Source organism: Chelonia mydas, chromosome 21 (assembly GCF_015237465.2).
Source record: "Chelonia mydas isolate rCheMyd1 chromosome 21, rCheMyd1.pri.v2, whole genome shotgun sequence".
NCBI classification, from domain to species: Eukaryota; Metazoa; Chordata; order Testudines; family Cheloniidae; genus Chelonia; species Chelonia mydas.
The window spans coordinates 10,962,765-10,990,412 of NC_051261.2; the positions used below are offsets into that span (position 1 = coordinate 10,962,765).

At 46.1% G+C, this 27,648-nt stretch overlaps 2 protein-coding genes across 6 annotated transcripts in view; one reads left to right on the forward strand and one right to left on the reverse strand.

Annotated features, from left to right (window-relative positions):
* UHRF1BP1 (UHRF1 binding protein 1) overlaps positions 1 to 21,088 on the forward strand; it is a 56,357-nt gene extending 35,269 nt beyond the window's left edge. For 2 of the 4 annotated variants that reach the window (XM_037884789.2, XM_037884788.2), the window contains 13 exons: positions 273 to 359; positions 1,048 to 1,212; positions 1,873 to 2,027; positions 3,070 to 3,211; positions 3,887 to 4,080; positions 4,891 to 6,446; positions 7,927 to 8,123; positions 10,321 to 10,475; positions 10,581 to 10,731; positions 13,167 to 13,432; positions 14,404 to 14,512; positions 15,064 to 15,173; positions 16,788 to 21,088. In XM_037884789.2, the coding sequence (XP_037740717.1) occupies positions 273 to 359; positions 1,048 to 1,212; positions 1,873 to 2,027; positions 3,070 to 3,211; positions 3,887 to 4,080; positions 4,891 to 6,446; positions 7,927 to 8,123; positions 10,321 to 10,475; positions 10,581 to 10,731; positions 13,167 to 13,432; positions 14,404 to 14,512; positions 15,064 to 15,173; positions 16,788 to 16,913 (3,413 nt within the window). In that variant the 3' untranslated portion in view covers positions 16,914 to 21,088. Of the gene's footprint in view, positions 1 to 272; positions 360 to 1,047; positions 1,213 to 1,872; positions 2,028 to 3,069; positions 3,212 to 3,886; positions 4,081 to 4,890; positions 6,447 to 7,926; positions 8,124 to 10,320; positions 10,476 to 10,580; positions 10,732 to 13,166; positions 13,433 to 14,403; positions 14,513 to 15,063; positions 15,174 to 16,787 lie in introns of those variants that run through there. The other 2 variants (XM_037884790.2, XM_043533423.1) reach the window with 2 other exon arrangements.
* Positions 21,089 to 21,459: 371 nt separating this feature from the next.
* Positions 21,460 to 26,497, reverse strand: TAF11 (TATA-box binding protein associated factor 11). 2 transcript variants are annotated; one of them, XM_037884791.2, is made up of 5 exons: positions 26,234 to 26,497; positions 24,443 to 24,591; positions 23,866 to 23,953; positions 23,473 to 23,569; positions 21,460 to 22,365 (listed from the first exon to the last, which is right to left on the reverse strand). In XM_037884791.2, exons 1-5 carry the CDS (start codon positions 26,474 to 26,476, stop codon positions 22,235 to 22,237), a joined length of 708 nt encoding a protein of 235 aa, XP_037740719.1. In that variant the 5' UTR covers positions 26,477 to 26,497; the 3' UTR covers positions 21,460 to 22,234. The 2 variants fall into 2 exon arrangements, with proteins under 2 accessions (XP_037740719.1, XP_037740721.1); XM_037884793.2 differs by having other exon boundaries at positions 24,443 to 24,594; positions 26,234 to 26,489.
* Positions 26,498 to 27,648: the final 1,151 nt, after the last annotated feature.

A 27,648-nucleotide genomic window follows, 5' to 3' on the forward strand; every position in this document is an offset into this window, starting at 1 on the left:
AGCAATGACTCTAATTAGAATTTAGCCAAGGCCCCAGGATTGACATCTTCTGGTGTAAAAAGGGAGGTGGAATTCTTTAATGAGCAAGATTTTATGTTTCATGTAAAAGAAGGTACCGGTACTGCTTGCAATACAGTGCCCCCTAACACCGAAGTGAGATGCTGGTACAGTAGCGGCTCAGGGAGTTATGCAAAGTTGCTCTGAATTCCCCTCAGTTAGGACTTGGCTTGCCCAGCTGATACGCAGATGTTCTTTATTCTGTCTTTCCACAGGCTCCTCAAAGCATGGAGTGATGGGAGGTGCAATGCAGCTCACCTTCAGGAGAATGGCTTTTGACTATTATCCCTTCCACTGGACAGGTAAGGGGAGTTTGTTCTTTCTTCATTCATGAAGGGGATAAAAAGAGAGATTATGAGGAAACGTGTTGTTACAAGACTGTGGGCTGAAGCAGGCAGGTAAGACTGAGGAAGGTTGTGCAGAGAGGTCTTGTGACTTGAATCCTCTTTGCAGGGCTAACCCAATTCACTTCTTTATGGCTGAATGGCACTCTTACCCCTAAGGAGAAAAGGAGCCAGGCTACAAGGAAGGGAACACTTTGCTCTCTGTCATAAAGTCATAAGGTTAAATCCTTGGATCCCCCACCTTTCCCGTTGCCTAAGCTGTGGATCTGGTTCCTATATGAGGCTGGTCAGCTTGAAAGGGCTTCAGTGTAAGGGATGAGGCCCAGGAGGAACCCAGCAGCAGTTGTGTGTAACTCAGGACCCCTCACAGTGGAAAAGGTGGTAGTCTTACAGAGGAGAAATGGCACCTGCAAAGAAACTCTTCAATCTGGAACCCTTGCAGGCATGGACAGCTGTGCTACGGGGTAGCCTGCATTGTTTAACAGGGAGTCACATGCAGGGTTCCATGGCCAGATGTCAGTGGTGGTCCCAGTTGGAGGAGAGCATTTAAAAGGTGCACGTGTGAGTAAGGGTGCTAAGGGGTCGGGTGCTGATCCAAGCCACAGGAACCTCCTCTCAAAAGCCACCTTGTTTGTTTGTTCTGCAGGAGACACCTGCAAGCATTGGGTGAAGTACTGTGAGACCATGGAGACTCGGGGAGAGTGGGCAAAGAAGCTGGTGAATGAATTTCAAAGCAAGATGGAGAAGCACTGTGAAGAAGTGAATGCTGGATCCACCAAGACTCCAAGGTCCCCCTTCAAAAAGCAACCAGGTAGCACTGTTGGATTAATTTGGGGGTTTTCTTTCAGTTGCCTCCACTTTACGAAAGAGATTAACAGACTTACTTACTAGTGATTTGGGCAAAAGATAGTCACCCCTACCACAGGGGCTACTTCCTCTAAAAGCAGATGATGGGTCAATCATGCCCCAGCAGACCTCCAGCTCTGGGCCCTGGCAACTTGTACAATGCAGCAATGAGTTATCAGTACAAAAATCTGTGGCACATGAAAAATTGCAAATATAGGGACAGAGTAAAATACAATGAACTTAATATTCAAATGAGTGACACATTGGACTACTGGACAGATTGTGGTATTCATTTTCATAGCTAGTCCAGGAAACCCCTCTATGTTTGAATGTATATGAAGCTGTCTGAGTGACACAGAATCCTTGAGTCTTTGCTGCAGAATTTAGGTTGTTTTTGCCACAGGGTACACAGATCTTTGACTGTATTCTTTCCTCATAAAGCCCTAGGCTTTCATTACATAGTCTTGCCCATTTGTATCCAACTCTGGGACCATTATTTCTAACCAATAAACACATGTGCCTCCTAAAGACCTCTTGTGGGTGTGATGTTTAACAGCTCCAACTGGTTTCTAAGGAGATGAATTAAATTGTGGCTGATGTGATTTTTAACTTTTTTCCCCCCCAGACATTTTGTCCAGTCCTCACAAAAGCCCCCCAGAGAAAGGCTGCCCCCAAACACTGGCACCTCCTGCAAGCTTACCGCCGCTTCGGCACCCCTCGTGGAACCGTCTCCGATCCAGCTGCATGGTAGTCCGAGTGGATGACCTAGACATTCATCAGGTCGGGAGGAGGCTCTCATCCATTGTTCAAATTACAATCTTAGTTTTGGAACAATTTCATCTGATACCATGTTAAACCACAAACCACGAAAACCCTAGTGTGCAACCAGAGCCAAACAAGATTCTGTAGCTGCAGCATTCACGGGTCCTGGCAGGTCTCTGTTAGATATTGCTCATATCTGCTGAACTAAACACAGGCTCAAAAGAACCCCAAAACTCAAAGCAAATTGCAGCCAAAACTGCTGAGTTTCTGTTGAAGCCCACACTACAAAGCTGGGGAGGCTTTCCTTCCACACCTTGATCAAACCCTAGCCCAGCTCTGAGCAAATGATGTTTTATGTATTTGAGAAATTAGTGAGGCTGGGAGAGGGTTTCTTGGTAAGTGTCTTCACTGACAGCAACATAGGAATTGCCAGGCTGGATCAGACCCAAGATCGATCTAGTCCAGAATCCTGTTTCTGACAGTGTGACCAATACCAGATGCTTCAGAAAACTTTACACACTGTCCGTCTCTCTCTCTCTCTCACACACATATACACACACACACACCCCTTCTGTAAACCCTGCAGTTTCGAGAGAGTGAGATGGATTCTGTTCTGCCTCATGTCATTAATAGAATTTGTTGGCAGTGTTGTAGCCATGTTGGTCTCAGGATCTGAGCAAGACATGGTGGGTGAGGCCATATCTTTTATTGGACCAACTTCTGTCCCTTCAACCAACAGAAGTTGATCCACTAAAAATACTACTTCACCCACCTACCTGGTCTCTATCCATACAATTGTCCATTAACGTCTCCTTGCCCCATCTTGTATTGGTGGTGATGCAGGAGGCATGAAAATTCAAAGCTCCCAGCTGGATTTTCAGATCTCGGTTTGAGTGGGAGGGGCTAGCATTTGAAAGACAATTTTTCTGATTTTGTAAACTGAGCACCTTTGATTAAGGAATAAATCTCTGAGAGAGGATGAATATGGGAAACAATGGCGCTATATGAACTGTCACTTTTCTAACTGACGGCAGTGCAACTACTTGTCTTTGTTGTTCAGGTTTCCACAGCTGGTCAGCAGAGTAAGAAACCTTCCACCTTGCTTTCCTGCAGCAGGAAATCCCTCAACCTTCCAGACCAGGTCTCTGCAATTCATATCGAGTTCACAGAGTATTACTTCCCAGACAATCAGGAATTTCCAGGTAATGCAATAAGGTTAGCACTTCACTTGGTAAACTTCCGAAGGAACCAACCCGTCTTTAACTCTCCTGATACATAATCCCCTTACAGCTACTAGGGAGTCAGTTTCTCTGCATCTCTGGTCTTGTTTAGTCTCATGATGTTCCTCTCTCTTGGAATATATTGATTTTTTGCACTCTTCTGGAATCCTGGGTAAATTCCCCCTAGGAGGGAGGATTAAATTTGTGTGACAGTAATTTGCCCACGTGCTTACTGAAAATATACCCCAGTTTCTATCTGTTCACGTCTTGGGCTCCTGGTTCTTTCCTTTGCACTAGTGCAGGAATCAGGATAATCTGAGTTCTCTTCCTGGATCTACCACTCACTCACTCACTGTGTGAACTTGGCTGAGTCACTTTGCCTTTGCGCCTCAGTTTCTCCCTCTGATATAGGGATCCATCTCATAGGGGTGCTGTGCATCTTAATTAATGTCCATAAAGCAGTTGAAGATCCTTGAATATGAGGCAGCCTTACCAGTGCACAGTATTACAGTGTAGTTTGTGTGTGGTCTCTTCCCCTGCCACCCTAATGTTCTTGGCCTGTGGTGAATGCTTTCTCTAAAGGCTTTAGCTAGCCATGCTCAAACCACTTCAGCTTCTTTGAGTCATCATTCATTGCCCCTTTCTCATCCTCTCCAGTTCCCTGCCCAAACCTGTACCTGCAGCTGAATGGCCTGATGTTTACTCTGGATGCAGTGAGCGTGCTCTGGGTGAATCTCTTCTTCCTAGATCTCTATCGCAGCCTGGAGCAGTTCAAAGCCATCTACAAGATGGAGGACTCGGGGAAGCGGGATGAGCATGTTGATGTCCGACTGGATGGCTTTAGACTGAAGGTACCATTCACTTCCTTCCTGCCCTAGTCTGCAGTGGTTTCCTGCTCCCTTTCTTGAAGGTAAAAGTGAGAGACCAAGGTACAATGGCAGCCCAGAATGAGAGGAGAATGAAAACTCCACCTTTCTAGACTGGCCCCTAGTGCTGCTAATTTAGATTTGTGATCTGTGGATGGAAGAACACATGCTTAGAGCCAGCCTGGAGCAAGCAGGAAAGTTGATGCTTAAGAGGAGGAATGGATGGCTAAAGGGTGTAGTAGTATATTGTGTCTTTCTCCTCTAGGTTGCCAATTCGAAGACGGCTAAAGCAGTAGTAATTGAAAGTTGTTGCTGTCTGATGGCTGTTGGCCTATATAAAATGAGCTGGCGAGTCTCACACCAGTGCCCAGTGGACAAATGTCCACAGCACTGAAATCCAACTGCATTTGGCGCTGGCTAGCCTTGTTCTTGGCAGTCTTGGCAAGCAGGCTTAGGCCCAAATGGGCCTTGGAGACAAAATTCCCTTCTCTCCCCTAGAGGTGGATCCTTCCAGATGTGGGCCCACAGGTGGAAGCTGGATGGGATAAACTTGCATTGTTGGTGCCCAAGCTGTGGTTAATAAATAAAGGACTTCAGTCACTGGTGCTATTGGGCTGGCACCTTTTCACCTTTCAGAACAAATAACACTTTAAAAAAACAGTTGTTCTGAATGTATATCATTCTCAGAATATGTGCTAAGAGAGAGAGCGCAGATACCACTATGCTGAGTGCAATATACTTTCATAGAATGGGCTGCTAATCTCTCCCCTTCTTACTTATTCCCCCTCACTGAAGCTAAGTATCCCGGTGGAGAAGAAAGTAACTGATCACCGGGACCGTCCCAAGGCCCTCTCCATTCACACCTTGGAGATGACTGCCACCAACTCGCGCTACGACCCTCACTGTAGCTGCTCAGCCCTCCAGAACATCTTTCGCAGATTTGCCAGTTCAGAGTTCTTCCACTCCACCTACACCCAGTTCCCAAAGTCTCAGGACAACTTCAGCATCCTCCACACCCTCTTCTTACGCCACGCATATCAGGTGGAAGCTAGAGCCCAGAAATGCACTGGCTTTGCCCATTCAACTTGGAGGACCTCCGCTTCTGAAGACCTGTGGTCTGTTTACTTCACCCAGATCTCCCTGGACTTTGAGGGGGCTGAGAGTTCAAAGGGCAGAGCCCTTAACTTTATTGACCCTTTCCCCCTGTCCATTTGGGCTTGCCTTCCCAAGAGATGGGAGCAAGCTCAGGTGTCCAAGCTGCAGGCCTCTGCTGCCTCAGAGTTGAAAATCAAGCCTTCTGCTAGTTTTAGTAATCATGCCAAATACCAGGACCATACCAGAGAGCCTGGGCTCTGCCAAAGATCAAAGACTGAGCAGGACCTGAAAAGCATTAATAAGGTCCCGGAGGCAAAGGACATCTTGGGAGAATGTGACTGTGATGATGGCAGAGAGGATGCTCAAGAGATGGAAGCCTCTGCGGATATTCACATGCTTGCGTACTCGACCGCTCATGTGAAAATGCGGCTCAACCACTACCAATACCTGGTGCTGCTCAGGATGAAGGAGATTTTGCAGACACTGCAGGAGCAATTGGCCCAAGATACACAGGAATTGACTGGATCTTCGTTAGAACCCGTGACTGCATGTATGGGCATCATGTTCAACAGTGCTGAAGTGGCCCTGCTGATGCATCCCATCCCAGGCTCTGGCTCGGAACCCAGGTCCATGGACTCTGATACAACGAGCCTGATAGAATCTGAGCTCTCACCCTCAGACAGCAGGGAGGGGCTGGCTACTGAAGAGAAGGAGCTTAAATCAGATGCCAGGTCAGAGAAGGAATCGAGCAGCCCCTCAAAAGTCCTGGAAGACAGCGGGATTGAAAACACGGATGTGAGCATGACCATGTTGCCAGAGAGACTGCCTGGATCCTTGAGTGATGGAGCTCTGGGAGCAGCTGACCCAGCAGATCCACAGAGCAAGAGCATGGCGGAGACGGGCCCAGTTGAGGAAGCACATGAAGCCGTAGAAGCCCTGGATACAGAGAGACTGAGCGAGCCCAGCAGCCACCCTCAAACCACTCTTGCCCTTTCTTCCAGCCAGTCCTCAGATGCACTGCCATTAGAGAGTGGAGACGACCTTCTCCAGGAGCAGGCAGAACTCATCCCCTTGAAGAACCTAGAGGTAGAATTATCAAGCGCGCTGCATATGACTAAGGATGCCACTAAGGAAGCCCTGCACATGACCATGGACCTCACAAAGGAAGCCATGTCTATAACTAAAGATGCTTTCAGCCTGAGCCGGGAGAAGATGGCTTCTACCGTGGAGAAAATGCTCTCTCTACCCCCAACCAAGTGAGTGATTTCTCCTCTCACCCTTCTGAACAGCAACAGCAAAGCTGAGGTGGGGGTGGAGTTTAACAGTGACACATCCACATTTCCTCTCCCCTTTAGAAGTCCATCTTTCCCTCTGACTCTACACTTGAAAACTATAGGCCATTCACTTTCTGGGAAGGGGGCAAAATGTTGGCTGACTGCTTCCTTCCTCTTGCTAGTGGCTTGGATCCAAGATCCTATACTTCCCATAGTCTCTAGCACCTTTCATTGCTGTAACGTAGCCACTTCTGGGGTGGAGGCAGCAGGCAGTTGGCTGTGCAATAGTAGGAAGGAATTTTGGTCAAGGATGCCTGGGCAAATCCCTATTCTTTTTTTAAAGATCTCATGATTCTAATGTTTAAGAGAAGGCAGGACCCTGGTTCTTAAGGTCTCATCTGAAACACTGGCGCATAGTAAACTGTGTCGTATATTGTAGATGCTACTGCAAAAATTTGAATCTATGCTTCCAGGTAGTGTAGGTAAATCCAATATTTGTTCTATTCAATGTAGGTTCTTATACTGCGCTTATCATGGTAGTATCTGAGCATCTTCTAGTAGTGCAATAAATGATGTGACTAACATGTATCAGGTGTTGTATGGTTAGACCCCTAACCATCCCCTCCTGAAAGGGTAAGCCCACTTCTCCCTTCTCACTATTCCTGTGACTTTCTCTCTGTCCCCCATATGAAGGAGGTGCAGGAAGTTAGGACACGTCAGTGGGTAAGGACTGCTGAGGACTGGATGGCTCAAGGGATACAGGAACCTTTCACTTCTTTGTTATCAGTGCAGCGCAGCCCAGGTTGGCCATGACCTAAAATTCTGACCAACCAACAGGTGTTTAACTGCCTTTGGGATGTGTTGGTGATTCCCAGTTCAGTTCTTAGTGAGTTGGTGTCTACAGCTGGTCCCGTGCTAATTGTTCTTCACGAGGTAATACAGAGAGCTGGGGACTAGGGTGGCTGGGATAGTGCAGCGAGTTGGTAATGCGACTTGGAGCCTTTCATCTCCAGGTTGCTAGTTCAATCCTAGTTACCTGATGGCTGTTGAGTGGCCTTGGTGAAATGTCTGGGTAGATCTCAGTCTGAGTCCCTGTAGACAGGTGTCCACACAAGCCACTATTAGGTTAAATATAACAGGTCCCCATGCTGGTAGATACAGCAGAGAAGGCACGAAATGAAGAGTTTTCTCTCTCCTGCAGAGGTGGCCCCTCCGGGAGAGGACTGAGATGCCTGGATGGGGCATTGCAGGAAGCTTGCACTGTCACTGTCTCTGCTGTGGATAAATAGGATTAAATTTTCTGTTTCACTCCGCTTTGCCCACCACTCCATCCCTGACCATTCTAAATGAAGCCACAAGCTGTGCTGATAACATTGTATTGTTAAATATAGATATAGTGTAACTGTGATAATGAATTTAGTGCCTGGAGGCTAAGCTATCTGTTTCTGTGGGTTTTTGGTAGGGAGCCTGTGACTAAAGCTGAAGAGGGGGCAGCAACCCCTGTGGGCGGCAGCAGCCGCCGAATGCATTTCTTCTCCATGAAGAGGACTGCATCCCAGCATTCCTTTGATGCCACCTCCCTAGACGGAAACTGCCCTGAGGACAGGCTGTCTGTGGACAGTGATAGCAGTGATGGCTTCGTGATGCTCATGGACCCTGGTAACTAGAACTGCCTGTATGCTTTCTTCCATTATTAGTTCACACAGCCAAATTGATCTCTGATGTAGCTAGTGGAGTGATTTATACTAGGGATCCCACTATGTCTGTCTCTAACTGATCCTGTCGGTCATTCGCTCCTGGGCAGTTCACCCAGTACGAATCTCTCCGATACTGCTTTTTGAGGTGCCTTCTCCATGAAAGAAGCTGTAGGGCAAGTGCAGGCTAAGAGAACCTTACTGGTATCTGTATGGTATGGTCACTGGCACTCTCAAAATGTGGAGTTAACTCTAGAGAGGGGTTAAAACATGGAACTGGGACTTTGGTGATCTGGATTCTATTCCCAGCTCTGCCACAGTCTTGTTGCATGACTATGGACTAGTCACTTCCTCTGGTTCCTCATCTGTAAAATGGGAGGGATAGTTACCTACCTCACAGGGAAGTTAAGAGACTTGATTAATTAATCATAGGACTAGAAGGGACCTCGAGAGGGCATCTCGTCCAGTCTCCTGCACTCATGGCAGGACTAAGTATTATCTAGACCATTTCTGACAGGTGTTTGTCTAACCTGCTCTTAAAAATCTTGAATGATGGAGATTCCACAACCTCCCTAGGCAATTTATTCCAGTGCTTAATCAACCTGACAGTTAGGAAGTTTTTCCTAATGTCCAACCTAAACCTCCCTTGCTGCAATTTAAGCCCATTGCTTCTTGTCCTATCCTCGGAGGTTAAGAAGAACAGTTCTTCTCCCTCCTCCTTTTAACAACCTTTTTTGTACTTGAAAACTGTTATCATGTCCCCTCTCAGTCTTCTCTTCTCCAGACTAAGCAAACCCAATTTTTTCAATCTTCCCTCATAGGTCATGTTTTCTAGACCTTTAATCATTTTTGTTGCTCTTCTCTGGACTTTCTCCAGTTTGTCCACATCTTTCCTGAAATGTCTCTCCCAGAACTGGACACAAGTCTCCAGTTGAGGCCTAATCAACGCCGAGTAGAGCAGAAGAATTACTTCTCATGTCTTGCTTACAACACTCCTGCTAATACATCCCAGAATGATGTTTGCTTTTTTTGCAACAGGGTTACACTGTTGACTCATATTTAGCTTGTGGTCCACTATGATCCCAGGTCCCTTTCCGCAGTACTCCTGCCTAGGCAATTGCCCATTTTGTATGTGTCCACTGGTTGTTCATTCCTAAGTAGAGGACTTTGCATTTGTCCTTATTGAATTTAATTCTGTTTACTTCAGACCATTTCTCCAGTTTGTCCAGATCATTTTGAATTTTAATCCCATCCACCAAAGCACTTGCAACCCCTCCCAGCTTGGTATCGTCCACAAACTTTATAAGTGTACTCTCTATGCCATCATCTAATTCATTGATGAAGATATTGAACAGAACCGGACCCAGAACCGATCCCTGCGGGACCCTACTCATTATGCCCTTCCAGCATGACTGCGAACCACTGATAACTACTCTCTGGGAATGGTTTTCCAACCAGTTTTGCACCCACCTTATAGTAGCTCTATCTAAGTTGTATTTCCCTAGTTTATTTATGAGAAGGTCATGCAAGACAGTATCAAAAGCTTTACTAAAATCAAGATATATATAATGTCCTTCTCTTCAAAGCCCTTCATGGCTGGGCCCACACTACATGAGTGCCTCACTCTGCATGGTCATAATCTCCTGTAATGGATATGTTCCTCTGGAACAATGGGAGTGCCAACTTTGAGATTGATTGCAAGAGGCAGCCCCTGGGCAGCTGGTCTGTGACTATACATATCACTCTTGGGAAGAATCACAATGACCATGAATCTCTTTACCTGCAGAACACAATGTTCAGAACCCACTTCTTCAGCCTACCATTCCCCCAAATAAATACACTTAAATAAAACAAAAAGAGACAGCCCTCTTGCGTTTCAGAAGGGGATGTGGTGGTGAGAAGGACAGCAGCGTGATCCTTTTGTATTCATGTTAGAATTCTAAGGCACTTGGATATTACGGTGATTAGTGCTATAGAAGTACATAGGTAGGTGGAATATTTGTAAAGGTGCTGCAGAAGGGCAAAGTGTAGTGTTGGGGATTACAATAAATGTGTCATTTGAGCTCTCTATCTTTAAATTAAATCAATCCAAGATGATTTTGATGGTTTTCAGGAAGGTGGCAAAGTGGAACTGTATCTGAGTATTCATAATCTGTTTTCAGAGCCTAGCCTGGATTCCCTCACCCCAGGACAACTTCTTCAGGACCTTCATGATGCAGGCAGCAGAGCGAGCCCAATGGCAGAAGATAAGGATAGAGGGACGCCTGACATGAACAGCTCAGCTTCTCAGAGTGGAGAAGACCCTAGCCTTCAGCTGGTCAGATTTCTTTCCTCCTTCTCCGTAAAATCTTTCTTTAACGGAAGCTTGCAAAAGGGGCAATGTAGCTATTTTGACAAGTGGTACTGTGACTTTCCGTTTCAGGTCTCTGTTCTGGTGCTGAAAATGAATGAGGTGAACTGCGGGATAGAGGCAAGAGGCGAAGATCTGTCACTTGCTGTGCAAGTTATGGAGGTTACTGTAGAGCAGTTGGGCAATACTGGAATGTGGCAGTATCTACAAAGCAGCTGTGTGGGTAAGATGCTGGCCTTTGGATCTGCTGGCTTTGAAACCAGAGCGTCAGGCACTGGCTGTTATTAGGGAGCCATGAACTATAAATATTGTTTTCAGTGTTCATGTGCAGTAACAATGTATGTGAAATGTTAACAATATTGAGAGCCTCTGTCTCAGTGGTTCAAATCCAGTGTCCAAAAGTTGTTTCCATGGCTGTTTTGGTGGCTCTCAATCCAGTCTCAGTTCCCAGTGGACAGGTGGCCACATCATGCTTCCTCCACCACAGTTGATTACGCTTTTATGTCCAAACAGAATAAAGTCTAAATCAGTGATAGATAGATACTTGTGCTTTAAAAGAGCCAATTCCACAATGTTGAGAACAATTATAAGACAAATCAGTTGGGAGAAAGAGTTTAAACAGAAATATGTGAATGATAATTGGGAAGTCTTTAAGAACATTTCACTACATGCTGCAAAAGTCACAATTCCACTCTCAGGGATGGCTAGACTGGTTGAAAAAACAATCTGGTTTAGAGGAGAAATGAAAGCAGCTATAAAATATGTTGGGGAGATGTATATATGAATAGAAAGCAGAAGCTAGGAACTGTAGAAAATTGATAAGGGAAGGAAAATGACACAAGAAGAAATCTACAGCTAGCAGAGCTAAGGACAATAAGGACTTTTTCAAGTATATTAGGAATAGAAAGAATCCTAACAATGCTATTGGTCCATTCCTATGTGGAAAATTGTCAATAATAATGCATAAAAGGAAAAAAATATTCAATAAATGTATTTTCTATAGTTGGGAAAAAGACAGATGATATATTTACACCATATGATGATGAAATACTGTCCATTCCACCAGTTACTAAGGAGGATATTTAAACAGCAGCTATTAAAGTTAGACATTTTAAAATCATCAGGTTCAAATAACTTGCATCCAAGAGTTTTAAAAGAACTGGCAGTGGAACTCACTGGACTATAATGCTGATTTTTTTAAATAAGTCTTGCAACATTGGGGAAGTTTCAGAGAACTAAAAGAAATCTAGTGTTTTGCCAATATTTAAAAAGAGTAAACAGGTTGACCTGGGTAATTATAGGTCAGCCATTGATCCTGGGCAAAATAATGGAGTGGGTGGTAAAGGGCTTGATGAAGAAAGAATTAAAGTAGAGTAATGTAATTAATGCCAATCAATATGGCTTTATGGAAAATAGATCTTGTGAAACTAACCTGGTATCCTTTTTTACGAGATTACAGGTTTGGTTGATAATGGTGATAGTGTTGATGTACTACACTTGGACTTTTGTATGGTATTTAACTTGGCAGAAATTCAGACTAAAAGAAGGTGCAGATTTTTAACAGTGAGTGTAATTAATCATTGGAACAATTTACCAAGGGTTGTGGTGGATTCTCCTGCACTTGCAAGTTTTAAATCAAGATGAGGTGCTTTTCTAAAAGACATGCTCTAGTTCAAACAGGAATCGATGCAAAGCAGTCCTATGGTCTGTGTTATGCAGGTCAGACTAGATGATTGCTGTGGTCCCTTCCAGCTTCATAACACTAGTGGGGCCCCTTGTTGGTAACCTCAGCTGAGAAACCGAGGATCGAATTGGCCTTGGAGACTAAACTTCTCCATCATGCCTAAAGGTGGCTCCGTCTAGGTCAGATAGTGACCTCTTGGGCTAAAAGCTCTCTGGAGTAGGGACTTTGTCTCTACAGTGGCTACTGCAATTGGGACCTGACTCTTGACTGGAGTTCCTAGATGCTACAGTAATGCATATAATTAATAATGCTTACAGAAGCTATGTGGGGAAGTTTGCACTGCTGCTCCTGATGCTGTTATCTGTGCTGTGGATAAATGGACATCTTCAGACTCAGTGTGTGTTTAATCTGGGGTGTTTCACCAGCACTGAGTTCAAGCTTAGAAATCTTTAGAAAGAATGAAAGAGTAGCAATTACTGTGTTAGTGATACCCCTTGATAGCGATACATCCTTTTGCCATTAGGGGGCATAATAAAGTCACAGAATTACATAGCATTCAATTGGAATGCAAAAGCCTCCTGTCTTGTACAAAACGTCCCGAATTACAGAGTGGAGTTTTGCCTGGTACATGTAAGATTTTAGGTGCTGTGGAGTCCTCAAGAACACTGAAATGGTCTGGAGCTGACGTAGCGGAGGGGTGAATTTGGGGGCTCACGTGACTGCCACTGAGGTGGCCAATTGTGTTGGTGGATTCTGTGATGTGGATACTTGTCCATTTGAAAATTGGACTCAAACTCATTTCACATGGGTACTGAACACCAGTCAGGACTCCTGATCACTACCATCATGGACTGGATTTCATCCAGTGCCTGAGCAATGAAAGGCTTTATAGGCTGCATGTCTCCTAAAGACCTATAGCCTATGGCCGATACCATCCAGTCCTCCACCGCTATGATTTTCTTCTGTGCCTCTAGGGGATCCAAGTGTAGAGAAGCTCTTAGCCACAGAAGCTAATCAGACCCAGCCAGAAGTGTGCTTACGACTTGAAATAGGACCAAGCGCCATTGTACACTCCCCTCTGGCTGTCCAGAATGGGTTCCTTCACATCCTGATCCACAGCTATTGTGCAGAGCTCCTGATGTCCTCCCTCACCAACCTCGGACCCTTCCTCGAGGACGAAGTGGTACCTGAGGTGATTCCCATGAAGATAGAAATGGTGGATGCCAAGATTACACTGAAGGTGTGTTTGTGTGTGCATTGGCAGGGAAAAGGGGGTGTTCAGGGCTCAGCTGTGGGTAAGGTTCTACCAGTGAAAGAGAACTGTGGCTGTCTGGAGAGGTGCCATTTTCTTAATAAAGTGTGCAGAATGGTTCTCTACCCTTTCCTCTGCCTCTTTTAAAATGACCTTATTGGTGAACAGGTAGCTCCTTGGAATCGTAGTGTAACGGTCTGATCACAGGGCATGTGACTGGGAGACTAAAACTCCTGGGTTCTCTTCCCAGTTTTGCCAGTGACATGCTTTGCAGTGTCAGGAAACTCGCTTGACCCCTTTGTGCCACTCTTCTCATCTGCACCTGTAAAATGGGGACAATGATACTGACCCCTTCTTTGTGAAGCCCTTAGAGATCTTCAGAAGGAAAGAGTTGTACAAGAACTGGGTGGTGGTAGTATTCTTGCCACTTACTCAGTGAGAGAGGGCACCTGGTGCGGAGAGATGTCTGATAACCCACCTGTAACCAGCCACGTGTCTTCGTCATACTCCGTACGACCATTACATGCTCCTTCCTTTGGTTTGTCTCTTCTCAGACAAGCATGGGCTAGGCTTACTATGAAGCAGCAGGGACATCTGCAGATTATTAAGGGCCAATACTGATGAATTTTGATGGAGGTTTGAATCTGGGACATGCAAGACAGTAACTATGAGATGTGGCCTTCAGGGGGTTTGTGGTGAGAGACTGACCCAGGTTGTCTTCAGGGCTGTGACTGAATTCCGTTTTGCCACCCGGAGGGCTTTCTGCAAAGATAACTAAGGGTTACATGAAGCCCTTGTGCAAAGGCATTCTCTTCTGTTTAATGGTCAGCCCTGGATGGGATCTGGAAATGCCAGAAGCAGTAACATGGCTACTGTGAGGGCTTGCGAGGAAATCCTTTGCTGCATTGCCCTATTTCAGAGTTGTACGTGGCAGCTGATAATTGTTGTTTGTTTTGCAGGATGACAGCCCTCGGGTATACCCTACCTCTCCTGGCACCATCCCCATAACCTTGGCGGTGGATCATATTGTTCTGAAGCGCAGCGATGATGGAGTGTTCTCAGTAACAGGTCAGTAAAGTAGAGAAGCCTTGATTCTCCTTCCTTCACCACCATTACTGGAGACTAGAACACTCTGCAGTGATTCCTGCTGGTAGAGACTGGAACTGAAATCTGCCTCTGCTGTGTGAGGCTAGAGCTGGAGTATCTGATCAGCATCCAGTGTTCCCTTATTCTGTGCAACCACTTCTGCTGGAACAGGCTAAGAATATTATGTCCCCTGTTATGTCCAAGCACCCCTCTCCTACAATACTCCGATATTCTCATATGCATCCACACCTACTGGTGTAGCTTCTTGCTTGTTCACAAACTTCTGCTTGAGATTATAAATTGGAAGCTCGAGGCAGCATTGGTGTAATTGTTAAAATGGGACTGGAAGTTTCTTGGTTCTGGTTGTTATTGTCACTGACTTGTGAAGACTGAGCAAGTAGCTTTTTGTGCATCAGTACAGGCATCTTTAAAAAGGGGATAATACTTATGTCTGTACAGCACTTGGAGACCCTTTTATGAAAAGTACTTCGTGGTGTAAGTGAACATATGAGTATTTCTGTGTTCCTTTCAAGCTGCACAAAAGGAGGGACTATCTTTACAGAAAAAGCCTGAGCAAGGTCTGAAGAAGGTCCCAGTAAAGAGACTCTTGGCAGTTCCAGCAGGAGCGGTACATGAACTGCAGGTAAGCCATTTCTGCATGTTTCCTTCCAGACAAATAGACAATAGCTTGTGTCCCAGACAGCTGGCTGCAGACGAGAAAATACAGGGTTGGGAAATGTAAGGCCTATACGTGCATGTCTCTTTCCTTATCAAGGGTGTTTATAGACAGGAAGCACTAATGTTCTCTTGTGAGAGTAATCAGGATTCAGTTCCAATCCCACCTTTCACACTCAACCCAGAATCAAGAGCAATACCTTCATCACCCTGCAGCAAACTCTCCTGATCACTTTCACGAACCTTGTTTTCTGAGGGGATTCATCTTTCGGCCACCTGTCCAATCCCTGAATGGAAGATGTTCTTTCAGTTGCGGGGACTTTGAGAAAGTAGGTCGTAAGCAACCACAGAATGAGTCCTACAGACATGAGAATTTCCGGGTAACATGGAGCCTTCTGCTTAATTCTCTCACTGTTTAATATGATCTTCCATTTGATTTGATCCAAACATCTGGAACCCAAATAATTGTGTATCGCAAACAAGCCAAAACAACCTCCACTTTTTATTGCCCTTCCTTTACACAGGCATTACTAGATAATCTGATAATTGGCTATTGAAAAATGTGCTGAAGGAAGCAATGTGGTCTTGTGGATGAGGTGCTGAACTGGGATTCAGGAGACCTGGCTCTGCCATTGGCCTGCTGAGTGACCTTGGGCAAGTCAGTTCTCCACTCTGTGCCTCTATTTCCCTTCCCACTCTTTGCCTTATCTATTTAGGTTGTAATCTGTTCGGGGCAGGGACTGCCTCTGATTTTGTGTGTTTGTGTGTGTGTGTGTAGCACCTAGCATAATGGATTGGTGATCACAACCCCTAGGTGCTACAGTAATACAATAATAGTAATTAATTTCCTGATCCTACTGAAGTCAGTGGGAGCAGGATTGAGGCCTAAATTCTGAATGAAAGAATAACACAGCTCAAGGAAGACCCATAAATAAACATGATTGTCCAAGACATTGTTGACATTAGCCTTGCCATATGCTGTGAAGCCGTGCAAGGGATTCTGAGGGCTATATGTGTAATAGGTAGCTTCAGTCAAGGAGGTAGAAACAGATGTGACTGAATTAAGGAGAGGTTCCTGGTATCCTCCCATGAGGAGTCCTGTTAACTTTAGTATGCCTGCTTACGAGGATAAGGATAATTCACATATGTAAGGATGCAGAATGGAGCCCAATATTTGTCCCTCTGCCTTCCCTGCAAGTATAGTTGGGTGATGTACATTGTTGTGCAGGAAAATCCCATCCTGCTGCAAGTCTGTTCACATGTCTAGAAGTGGGTGGGAATCCATGGAGACCGGTGGCCATTAGACTGCCACTGATGGCTGTGCAGGCTGAATATAATAGTGGTTAGAAAAGGTATTCTAGGAAACAGTTGGAAGTGCATCTGTCAGCAGCTACTCCTGCAAGAAAGCCAAATGGAATCAGTATGTCAGTAGGCTTTGTTTGCTCTCTGGCATGTAGCTGCAGGCCGTCTCCAAGCTCCTGGTTTCATATTCCAATTTGACAGTACTGCGAGAAATCATCAGTCTGGTCTGTTTTGCTTTTTACCTTTTGCAAAATCTTCTCTCTCTCCTCCTCTTTTGTAGCTAAAGGAAGCCCCAGCATTGCAGAAGGAGCTGCACGCCATGAAAATTGCCCTAGCAGAAGCCAATCTGGACATAGGGCGCCTTCTGCAGGAAATTAGGAAATACGATCCCCTCTTCCAGCTTTGACAGCAGAGGCCCAAGGCTGCAGCTGCTCAGGAGGAGCAGAGATCACCACCAGCATCCCGGCGGCTAGTTTGTTACACTGCTGCTGAGAGGCCAACATCAGCAGAGAGGAATCGCCTTGGGGAATGGAAACCTAATTGCAATTGCAGGATGAACTCTAAGTGGGGTAGAAAGGGAGGAGGCCCTGGCTGGGTGAAGGGAAATGAGCAACAAGGAGCCATCTGGTTCTGGTTTTGCAGCCATTTCCCTCTGTCCTGGCAGTACGGTGCTACACTCTATATCATTGAACCACTGCAGTGCTTAGTCTGCAAGCACAAAATGCAGAACAGTAGTCAAGAGCCAGGCACCCCTGTCTAGTCATCTTACAATGGTGTTGCTGGCCTGCTCTCACACCACCTTTGCATCTGCTTCCTTGTTCATGTTGGTTTACAGGGTGGGTGGTGTGTGTGTCTGTGCTTCCTTTGCTATCTTCCTGGGTGTTCTTGCCCAAACACACTCACCAAAGAGCACAGGCAAAAGCAATAATGTCAACTTGTCCAGTTAAGGCATAGTCAAACAGGGCAAAAGAAGTTTGTTTTTTAGTGAGTGTGTATGATGTGGAATAAGATGGGATGGAAATGCCCCGGTGATTGGCTGAGAGAGATATGGAAATAACTTCTCCCCATAAGGGAGAGGGAACATGACTTGCAGATGTCCTGCCTGCAGCCTGTCTAGTGAAGTACATAGTGGAAAAGGGGACTAGAAGAGACCCAACAGTTTGCAGTCCCAGGACAGAACGAAGCCATGTGATACTAGATTTAGGAAGGCACCCTGTTTACACCTGCTGTCCCTGAACCCCACCTCTCACGCTGTGTCCAGATACTCTGGCTATTGCCTTTAGCCTTTTGTGAAGGCTGCCAGTTTGAAAAATGACCCTCGCTCATTAGCTATAACCACGGGCTGAGTTCAGCTTAGTGTTCTCCGTGCTGAAGAGGGAGAAATCCAGCCTCTCCTAATGAAAGATGATTTAACCGCTTCTTGAACTGACCCCCGCTTCTTGAACTGACTCAGGCTGAGTGCAGAGTTTATAGGCCAAGAGGTAGGAGAGGAAGGAGGCCTGTAATCTCCCTTTGTGAAGTGTACTACACTCAGACATATCTGCCAGGGGTTCACAGACTGATGTGGGAGGAAAAGCACTGACAGCAACAACCACACATATTCCAACCTAGTCATGTATTTTGAGCTAGAGATGAATCAAGTGATGTGGAAGTTCCGCTAGGGGCTGATGGTGTATGTTTCATCAGGGTGCTGACACTCAGACTTTTCCTGAGTGGCTTCTGGCTACCTTGGCCGCTTTCCGCTAGTTCTCTGAAGGCAGTGAAAACAGCAGCTGGGTGACGTTCACTCTTGGAAGATGCTAAGTGCTTACCTTCTCCAGGGTGCCTCCCTGATGAAGGTGAAGTGGCCAAAGCCACAGTGTGACTTTCTTCATTTAAAATTAAATGGCTTTTGCAGGTAAGAAAACCTAATAGAAGGTGACGTGGGAGTTCATGAAAAGAAGTTATTGATGAAAAGGCCCTTTACAATGTTGCAGGAATCAATTGCTCTTCTAAAGGCTGATAAGTTTGCTATTTCTTCACTTTACTTGGCTGAGCTAGTGCACAGTCTTGGCACTGGGTGAGGAAGCAAATACACGTGTGTCCTCCTTAACTAACTAGGGAATAAACAGAACGTGATAGAATCCAGCAGAGCGAGAGAGAGTGATAGAAGAAAGTGCTGGATGGAAGAGTAAGCGGCACAGTTTAAGACAGAACCATACACGTGTCAGAACGGAGACTGCCCACCCACTGCACTTTATTCTGAGTCTCTTGGATTTTAATGCATTTCAAACTTTTTATGGATTGGATTTCTCCAGATGTATTTTATATTTGTATTAATGCACGATTTGTAATCCATACAACACTTTTTCTAGTGCCTGTAGAACAAACAGATGATCCCCACCCATCTTGATGAATTAAGGTCTGGGGGGTGATCAGAAGGAAGAAAATGACTTTTAATGTAACCTTTTTTTCCCTGCATATTTGTTCCTTTGCTCAATCCTGGACCTATCAGGTGTTTCTCTTTAATAGGGAACTTGTAGTCTAAGCCCTTCAGCTGTAGGGAGGAAGGGTGCATGTTTTTATTTGCTCATTTGATGGTTTAGATTTGGAGAGGGTAAAGAACAATGGCTTGGAAAGAGCCAACCATGAATTCCATGCAGATGTCACTCCAAAGTCAGGGTGTGGAAGAAAGGAGAGGAGATGAACAGGATGCCAGAACCCAACACAAACAGCTGCTGTTCTTGGGATAATTTTAAATTCAAAATCTTTTGACTAAATTAGGCAGAAGATGGAACTGAATGGCACACTGTAGTCTTTGACCAGTACCATTGAAGAGACAGTAGCCTGGGGGCCAAGACAGCACTGACTTACTGCTGTAAGATGGAGGACACTATCTCTGCCATCTGCTTGTCTGTCAAGATCCAACTGCCCAATGCCTAAAAAGAGGTATGGCAACAGCCGCAAGAGCCTGACCTTCACTGCGTGCTCTGGGAGCTGGCAATTAGAAATTATTTTGCTTCTGAAGGGAAAATTCTGTTTTAAACAAACAACCTGCGCTGAGCATTAGCCTGAGCCAAACGTAGGGTAGCGGAACTCCAGAAGGCTTTGCAGTTGTGGTACAGTCTTTCCTCATCTAATTCAGCTGTGGTGCCTACTGTGTATTATATCTTGTGTGGCTGCTGTGGTTTTCATACATTCATTTCTGTCCCTGGAAGAGGGGGGCATAGTCCACCATCTCTCTGTAGGAGAATATTACTGCTTTTCCGTAAAAGCATCTTTCCTGTCCTAAGCCTCTTCTGAACAGCTCCTGTGATAGGTTATATGTGCATTACTACCTATGCTGAAAAATCCTCGAATGTAGCAGCCCTTGTTCGATCCGATGGGCAGAGAATCTGTTACCAGAAGACTGCACTTTAACTTTGAGCAGTAGTATGGGGATAGACCAACTAGGTATTTCTCCACCACCTTTGCCCTCTGTATGCACAGAATAATTTTAAAATAAAGAAAAGGGGGTTTTAGAAATGCAAGAATTATCTCCTGTGGTGAGGATCACCCTGTTGCTAAGCTAAACAGTTTTCTCGTAAGACCGGCACTAATGCTGTAGTGCATCCATTTATCTGTAACCAGACTTGCTGTGAAACTAATGTACAACAGCTAATTGTAGGTGTAAAAGACATCTAATGTTGTGAAGTGAGTGTGTAAAGTCCAAGCTTTTGTTGCAAAGGTGAAGTTGCTGGTCACTTTCATATAAATGGAGGTTAACATTCTTTAGTCCAACTTCTGTGCTTATATGCACACTCCATCTCTTCCTGTTGAAGTAAAGGTACTCCTGCAAGTGCTATTGTGAGAGAGGGGATGCTGATCTCACTGCTTTAATCACATTGTGCTTGAAAATCACTTCCCCTCTCCCCCCCCCTTTTTTTTAAGATGTTCTGAGTCTTTTAGCAGTTTATGAAAGGAGGGATAGGGGAAGGCTTTGCACAGCACTGTTATTTAGCTGCAGTGGTATGAAGCTACTTCCCTTTCTCATCCGCCACTGCAGCCTAAACAGAGCTGGAACTTAGTTTCCCATAGTGTGACCACAGGAGCTTGCATCAGGCAGTATCGGGCTAGGTTCAGGAAAAAAACTGGGTGTTTCTCTTTATTTGTATTCCAGTACAATACTGGGACCCTACTTATCAGAGCCTCACTGAGCTCCCTATTGTATAAAAGCTTCCTCACTGTTGAGGACTGAAGGGAGCAGCTGGAACGGGGGAAAGATAGTAAGGGTGATAAAATATTACTTTGTTTTAAGTGTTAGGGGAAGGTTGATTTTTGCCGACTTTGCTCTACTGTTGTATGTTCTATTAAATGAGCTAAATTAATTCTTATAACTGCAGTATTACATTAGAAATGAGCGTGGAATGCAGTAGCTCTTGTTAGTTTGAGGGCACCACTCCTATCTGCTTATAAACAGGGATAGAAGTCTGACTTGAATTTAAGACCTAGTCAGTATTGGAATCTTATGTTGCAGTTTGACATTTCCATGAGTGCATTTTTTTGGTTCTGTGAACCACCTTTTAAAAAAAAAAACAACAAAAAAAAAAACACTAAACTTAACCTCCACTGTGTCAGATGTCTGCTTTCTCTAAGGCTGGTTTTCTTCAGTCCTCCAGTAAGTGCAGAACGCAGCTGAATAGCACATGGGAAAAATGACAAAGGCTAAAGGCTGTGGGAAGGTAGGTGACTATCACCACGCAGTATAAGATACCCCTGGTAGGGCATTGTTTCAGCACTCCTTTAACTGCTTATGGAATATAGTGCCTGCACAGATCCAGAGACAGACTAAAACCCTACAGCCCCCTCAATGTTACTTAAGGATTAACAGATAAACTGGGGGGGGGGGGGGGGGGGGGGGAAGAGAATGCTAAGTCATACAATCAGTGACATTTCATCTGCCCTGTCAATGAGAATAGAAGGGACTACTCAAATCCAGGTCACAAGCTATTTAATTGAACAGCAAGTTTAATAAGTGTTCATTGTATCAAATCCCCCTTTCTGTACAGACTACAGATATACCTGCTATAGCAGTAGCCCTCACTCCCCCCCACCCTCTCTGTAAGTAAAAAGCCTACTGCATCAAAGGCTTTTATCCTTTTTCTGTTGCAGTGTTTAGCTCTGTTTCACATAGTCATATAAAGTCTGATGGCCCGGACAACATTTCCGGGTCAGTTATTACCCCTCTCTACCACCAGCACCTTTTGTTGCAAGTTGCTTAGGAAGTGTTTAAAGAGAGAACCAAACTTAGTCACTTGATGAGGTTTGCTAGTGCATGTTGAAATAAGGACTCCTATGGACGTGATACAATATAGAGGCCTTTCCTTCCAGGAGTTTAGTACTAAAATACAAACTTAAGCGAACAAGGCTGCTATCTGCACTGCTATTTCAAAGTTATTCTAAACTTTAACCACAACAGTAATTTTTCATATCTGTCTACCACAAATCGTGGAGAAGTTGTATACGGAAGCATTTCATAGTCCGAGAAACTGGCCACATGCACTCAGTTCAGTTTTGTTTTAAGAAACTTCTCTTTGAGGTTGTTTTGATACTGGCACATTAGTTAATACTGCAGACACTAGAAGTGCAGAAGGTTTGGAAGCTTTCTGCTTAAGCAGCTCTGAGGTGATGTGGTTTATATCTAGTAGTCTATTCTCTTCCAGCTTCTCCAGGGTCTCCTGCTTCTTAAACTGCTCTCTCGTTTTCACTTCAATGGAAGGTGATTTTTTTATACTTTGAATTGGGGATCTGCCCCCGTGACTTCAGCCGCCGGACTGCCTCACGCATGTGTTTGGGCTGAAGAGGTGGTAATTCTCCCCACTTCTCACACACATCCAGTGCTAAACAAACCAAAAAACAGTGCATATTATCAGACAGTTGACACAGTTAAGTGTCTCAAAGAGGCTTTCAGATAGTAAAAGCTAAGTAGGTTATACTATTCATAAACATTTTCATCAACTTTACATCCACAAAAAAAGCTAGAATTAGTTTCCTTGCAGTGTCTATAATGCCAACTGAGGAGCATTTTACCAATATGTAAGAATCAGAGTGAAACTGACTTATCTGGGTCTCATTGTCCACACTGAGTGAAGGAGACTATAACACACACCCTAACTGGTAAAATTACATTTTATTGAACAGCTGAGGTTACTTAAGTTAATTTCTTAGAACATCCAACAACTTGCCAATGCCCCTTTCTACTTTGACTTGTTAAAATATTCATGGGTTGATTAACTTGAGGAGCACATGTATAGGGACTAATACATGAGACAGGAGATGAGCATATATGGTAGAGATGGAAAGGACCAATTGGATCACTGCATCCATCCCACTCCAATTGCCACATACAAGCTCATCTCAAATCAAGATACAAGATTGCTTTTATCCAAATTCCCTCATGCAACAGAAATAATCTGCAGAAACAGCCATAAGCAGGGTTCATCATTCCAGCAAAATACCACCTCTATAGGTAAAGGCCAAATATTTTAATAACAAGTCTGTAAAGATTGGGTGGCTTGAACCAACAGACTACTGTCTCCCCTTCAGATGTACTGTAAACATTTCCAAACAGCTACTTCAGTAGCTCACCCTTCAATGTAGTGTTTCATATAGTAATCTCAGCTCATCAATCAATGGAGACGAAGTTTCAGAAGAATGGATTTATGCTAGTTAAATGTCACCTCCCTTGTGCTGAATTCCTTGCTGATAGCAGAATCAGGGTTCGTGAGGCATCTGTTTTTGCCCCTGAAGACACCCATTTCATAATAGGAAGACTGCTGTAAAAACTGTCTTCATTTCTTTAAGTTGTTAGGTACCTTGAAACCACCACGTCATCTCACTTCAAAAGGTTTCCTCGTTCCTTTAATAATCTTTAAACAATATACTCGTAGAATATTTCTCCCCCACCACCACATACACACTTATTAAAATATTCCTCTTGCACTCACCTTCTTCTACTACCTCCCCAGCGAAGACTTTGGAAATCCCAGACATGGCAATAACCACATTCTGAGACACAGAAGTCCCAGTAATGGACTGGACCAGCTTGAGAGAAAAGAAGATACAGTTAAGTGACAAATTTCCCTGCAGCTGAATACTTGGGTTTTGTGTTGGTTTGTTTTTTTAAGAACACTTAAACTAAGCATGAGAAATGCTGAGCCGCACCTATTGAAATCAGCATGAGTGAAGGTTGCTTAATACCTCTTCTGTAGTTGAAAATCTGTGCACTTAAACTGTGATCTAAACTACAATGATGCTCTGTACACTTATTTTTATAGATGCCAAGCTGTCTCTTTCACCTCATATGTTCCTCTGTGGACTGAGGATTTGCAGAATCTTACCCGTTTAATAGCAGCCTTGGGGAAAGCAGACCGGCGGTACATCTCATAGCGGTTCAGCTGTTCTTCAGAAAAGGAAGAAACCAATATTCTGGAGGAAGGAGGAAACAGATCAGTTATGACAGAAGATAGACTTTTTTCCACCTTAAAAAGCAATCTGAAAGGTTCCCCAAATCCATGTAGGGTCTGTTTCCACAGTGTACCACTTTAGAACACATTTTATTAGGCATAAGGAAGAGCATTGAAAGGAGGGGGTAGGTTGTGCCCTACTTAGCTAATGCACAGGTTTGGGTGCAAAGTAGTAGTAACCGTTCTGGTTTACAAACTGGGACTCAGATCTTCCTTTATGAAGATCAAAAAAACCAACCAGTTACAGAATAGTTTCCAGTGTTTGGCTTAATAAGTAATGACAGTGCATATTACATGCTATAGCACTTGTTATTTCCAGCAGCAAGCTCTGTGCAGTGAATTGGGGGAGCTAAACTCAGTCTGATGAGGAGCAATTTGTCATAACATAATTAGACAGGGTCCAGTAACCAAACTTGGCATCACATGAATTAGAAATTTAAGGTGTACTCACTGCATTTTCTGAATCTCATCTTCATCTACTTTCTGCTTCTTCTCTTTCTTCTCTTTTATCTCTATTTTTATCTTCTTAGCTACAGAAGACTGCAATGTAGAGTCCTCAGATTCAGCTGAGGCTAATTCCAAGCCTTCTTGGCTGTTCACCTGCTGCAAGAGATTACCATCATTTTGGGGAGGTCTCCGTTATTCAGTTCCAAACTACAGCTCTCAGGGGTTAGTCTGTGTACAGTGCTATTAAACATCCACATAGCACTATGATAAATATACAACCAACAGAATCCAGATTTTAATCTGCAAGCACAGTTTGGCTGCTATTGCTTTGTTACAACAGCATGTGACCACGAACACAAATCAGAGGACTGTGTGGCTGACTTAGTTTTACCTTAGCCTGGAAATTCAGTCTTTCCTAATGCTCAATTATTTTCTTACACCCTTCCATTCCGGACAACCTCTGCTCACCCACACAGTGAGTGAGAGAGAGAGAGAGAAAGAAAGAATGGACTACCTATCCACACAATGCTAGCAGCATCATATAGTGTCACCAGTTGTACAAAAAAGCTCACAATTTGAAGGCACCCACAAGTACAACAAAGGGGCATAAGCCCACAGCAGCTGGCTGCACTTCAGATCAAAGCCCCTGGGACACAGCAGAAGCTGGAGGAAAATTTCCAGGGGGGGCAATAACTAGGGCCCTACCAAATCCATGGTCCATTTTGGTCAATTTCACAGTCACAGGCTTTAGAAAACAAACCAACCCCATAAATTTCATTATTTCATCTATTTAAAATAATTTCACAGTGTTGTAATTGTAGGGGTCCTGACCCAAAAAGTGATTGGGAGGGGTTGCAACGTTATTGTAGGGGGGGTTGCAGTACTGCTACTCTGAGTTCTGTGCTGCTGCCGGCAGCTGTGCTGCCTTCAGAACTGGGGGGCCAGGAGCCCAGACCTGAAGGCAGAGTTGCCGCCAGCCAGTCGCAGTGCAGAAGTAAGGATGGCAATACCATGACACACACCCTGCTACTCCTTTTTGGGTCAGGACCAATGTTCTCTTTAATTTTGTACATCCCTGTGCAGACTGAATTTTGTTATGTGCACTAATATAGAGGTGATGTGTGGCAGGGGTGGAGCTCAGGGCTTTGGAGTGTGGGAGGGGGCTCAGGGCTCGGTCAGAGGCTTGGGATGCGGGGGAGGGGGGTGAGGGCTCTGGGGTGGGGCCAGAGATAAGAGGTTTGGGGTGCAGGAGAGGTTTCCAGGCTAGGGCAGAGAGTTGGAGTGCAGGGGACGCATGGGCTCTGAGGGGTGGTCACCAGGGATGAGGAGTTTGGGGTGCAGGAGACAACTAGGGCAGACGGGCACAGGGTTGGGGTGGGGCTGGGGACGAGGGGTTTGCAGTGCAGGCCGCCCTGGGGTTGCTGCAGGGAGAGAGGACTCCCCCCAGCCCTCTCTCCCTGCAGCTGCCCAGTGCCATGCAGCTTAGAGGGAATTTAGGTCGGGAACCCCAATCTGAGAAACGCTGGTCTCCCTGTGAAATCTGTATCGGATGGGGTAAAAGCACACAAACGATCAGATTTCAGAGTCTGTGACGCGCCCTTCGTGCTGTGACTTTGGTAGGGTCTTAGCAAGAGCCAAGCTAGCCAGCACCGTAATCCCACCCGCCCCTCCCCCGCTCCACTCGCCAGCCCGCCCGTGCCCCTCTCTCTGCCCCCAGAGCTAACCCGACCCCATCTCCCCCACCTCTGCCCCGGACACTCCGCCCCCACAGCCTGCCCCGGGCTCCGCCCCTCACCTCCGCCGCCGGGCAGTCCGCTCTGGGCTCGCCGCCCCCGCCGGGCTCGGCCGCCTCCCGCTCGCTCTTCTCTGCCGCAGCCGGCGGCTCCTCGGAGGCCGCGGGGGCAACCCCCAGCCCTGGGGGCGACGAGGCAGCCGGAAACGTCTCCTGGGTCGAGCCCGGGTCCCCGCTCTCGTCGCGACTGCGCTCCCCGGCTTCCGCCATGGCCGCCGGCGAGACGGCGCGCTCTGATGATGCCATCGCTACGGCGGCTCCGTGGAGGGGCCGCCCCTGCTCCGCCCCTTCCGGGAGATTTCTGTCTCCATGGCAACGCAACAGCCCTCGGGGGACGGGGTCTCTGGGGTGGGCGGAGGGGTTAGACTGGGAGTATTGGGGGTAGGGAGATCTTGGTATGGGGGGGGAGGGCATGGGGGTTGGAGTGGGGGGTGTTGGGACAGGTGGGGGAGGGAGGGAGTTTGGGGAGTAGGGAGAACATGGGGGTTGGGACGGGTGAGGGAGGGAGGGTATGGGGGTTGGAGTAGGGGGGTTGGGACAGGTGAGGGAGGGAGGGAGGGAGGGTATGGGGGTTGGAGTAGAGGGGCTTGGGACAGGTGGGGAAAGGGAGGGAGTTTGGGGACTAGGGAGAGCATGGGGGTTGGAGTAGGGGGGTTGGGACAGGTGGGGGAGGGAGTGAGTTTGGGGAGTAGGGAGGGCATGGGGGTTGGAGTAGGGGGGTTGGGACAGGTGGGGAAAGGGAGGGAGTTTGGGGGGTAGGGAGAGCATGGGGGTTGGAGTGGGGGGTGTTGGGACAGGTCGGGGAGGGAGGGAGTTTGGGGAGTAGGGAGAACATGGGGGTTGGGACGGGTGAGGGAGGGAGGGCATGGGGGTTGGAGTAGGGGGGTTGGGACAGGTGGGGGAGGGAGGGAGTTTGGGGAGTAGGGAGGGCATGGGGGTTGGAGTAGGGGGGTTGGGACAGGTGGGGAAAGGGAGGGAGTTTGGGGAGTAGGGAAAGCATGGGGGTTGGAGTAGGGGGGCTTGGGACAGGTGGGGGAGGGAGGAAGTTTGGGGAGTAGGGAGAGCATGGGGTTGGAGTAGGGGGGCTTGGGACAGGTGAGGGAGGGAGGGTATGGGGGTTGGAGTAGGGGGGTTGGGACAGGTGGGGAAAGGGAGGGAGTTTGGGGGGTAGGGAGAGCATGGGGGTTGGAGTAGGGGGGTTGGGACAGGTGAGGGAGGGAGAGCATGGGGGTTGGAGTAGGGGGGTTGGGACAGGTGGGGGAGGGGAGGAATTTTGGGGGTAGGGAGGGCATGAGGTGGAGTAGGGAGTATTGGAGTTAGAGAGAAGATGGGGAGCATTGAGGTGAGTGACTCAAGCACCTTCTGTTTCTAGGCACAATGGTGTGCAGGATTATTGCAGGGTTTTGTAATCCTTCTTA

Excerpts from the sequence above, each read along its gene's own strand:
- TAF11 (XM_037884793.2), bottom strand. The coding sequence starts at position 26,476 with ATGGCATCATCAGAGCGCGCCGTCTCGCCGGCGGCCATGGCGGAAGCC. Across the intron at positions 24,595-26,233 it reads CGGACTGCCCGGCGGCGGAG|CAGGTGAACAGCCAAGAAGG; the intron begins GTGAGGGGCGGA and ends AATCTCTTGCAG. Across the intron at positions 22,366-23,472 it reads TGGGGAGGTAGTAGAAGAAG|CACTGGATGTGTGTGAGAAG; the intron begins GTGAGTGCAAGA and ends TGGTTTGTTTAG.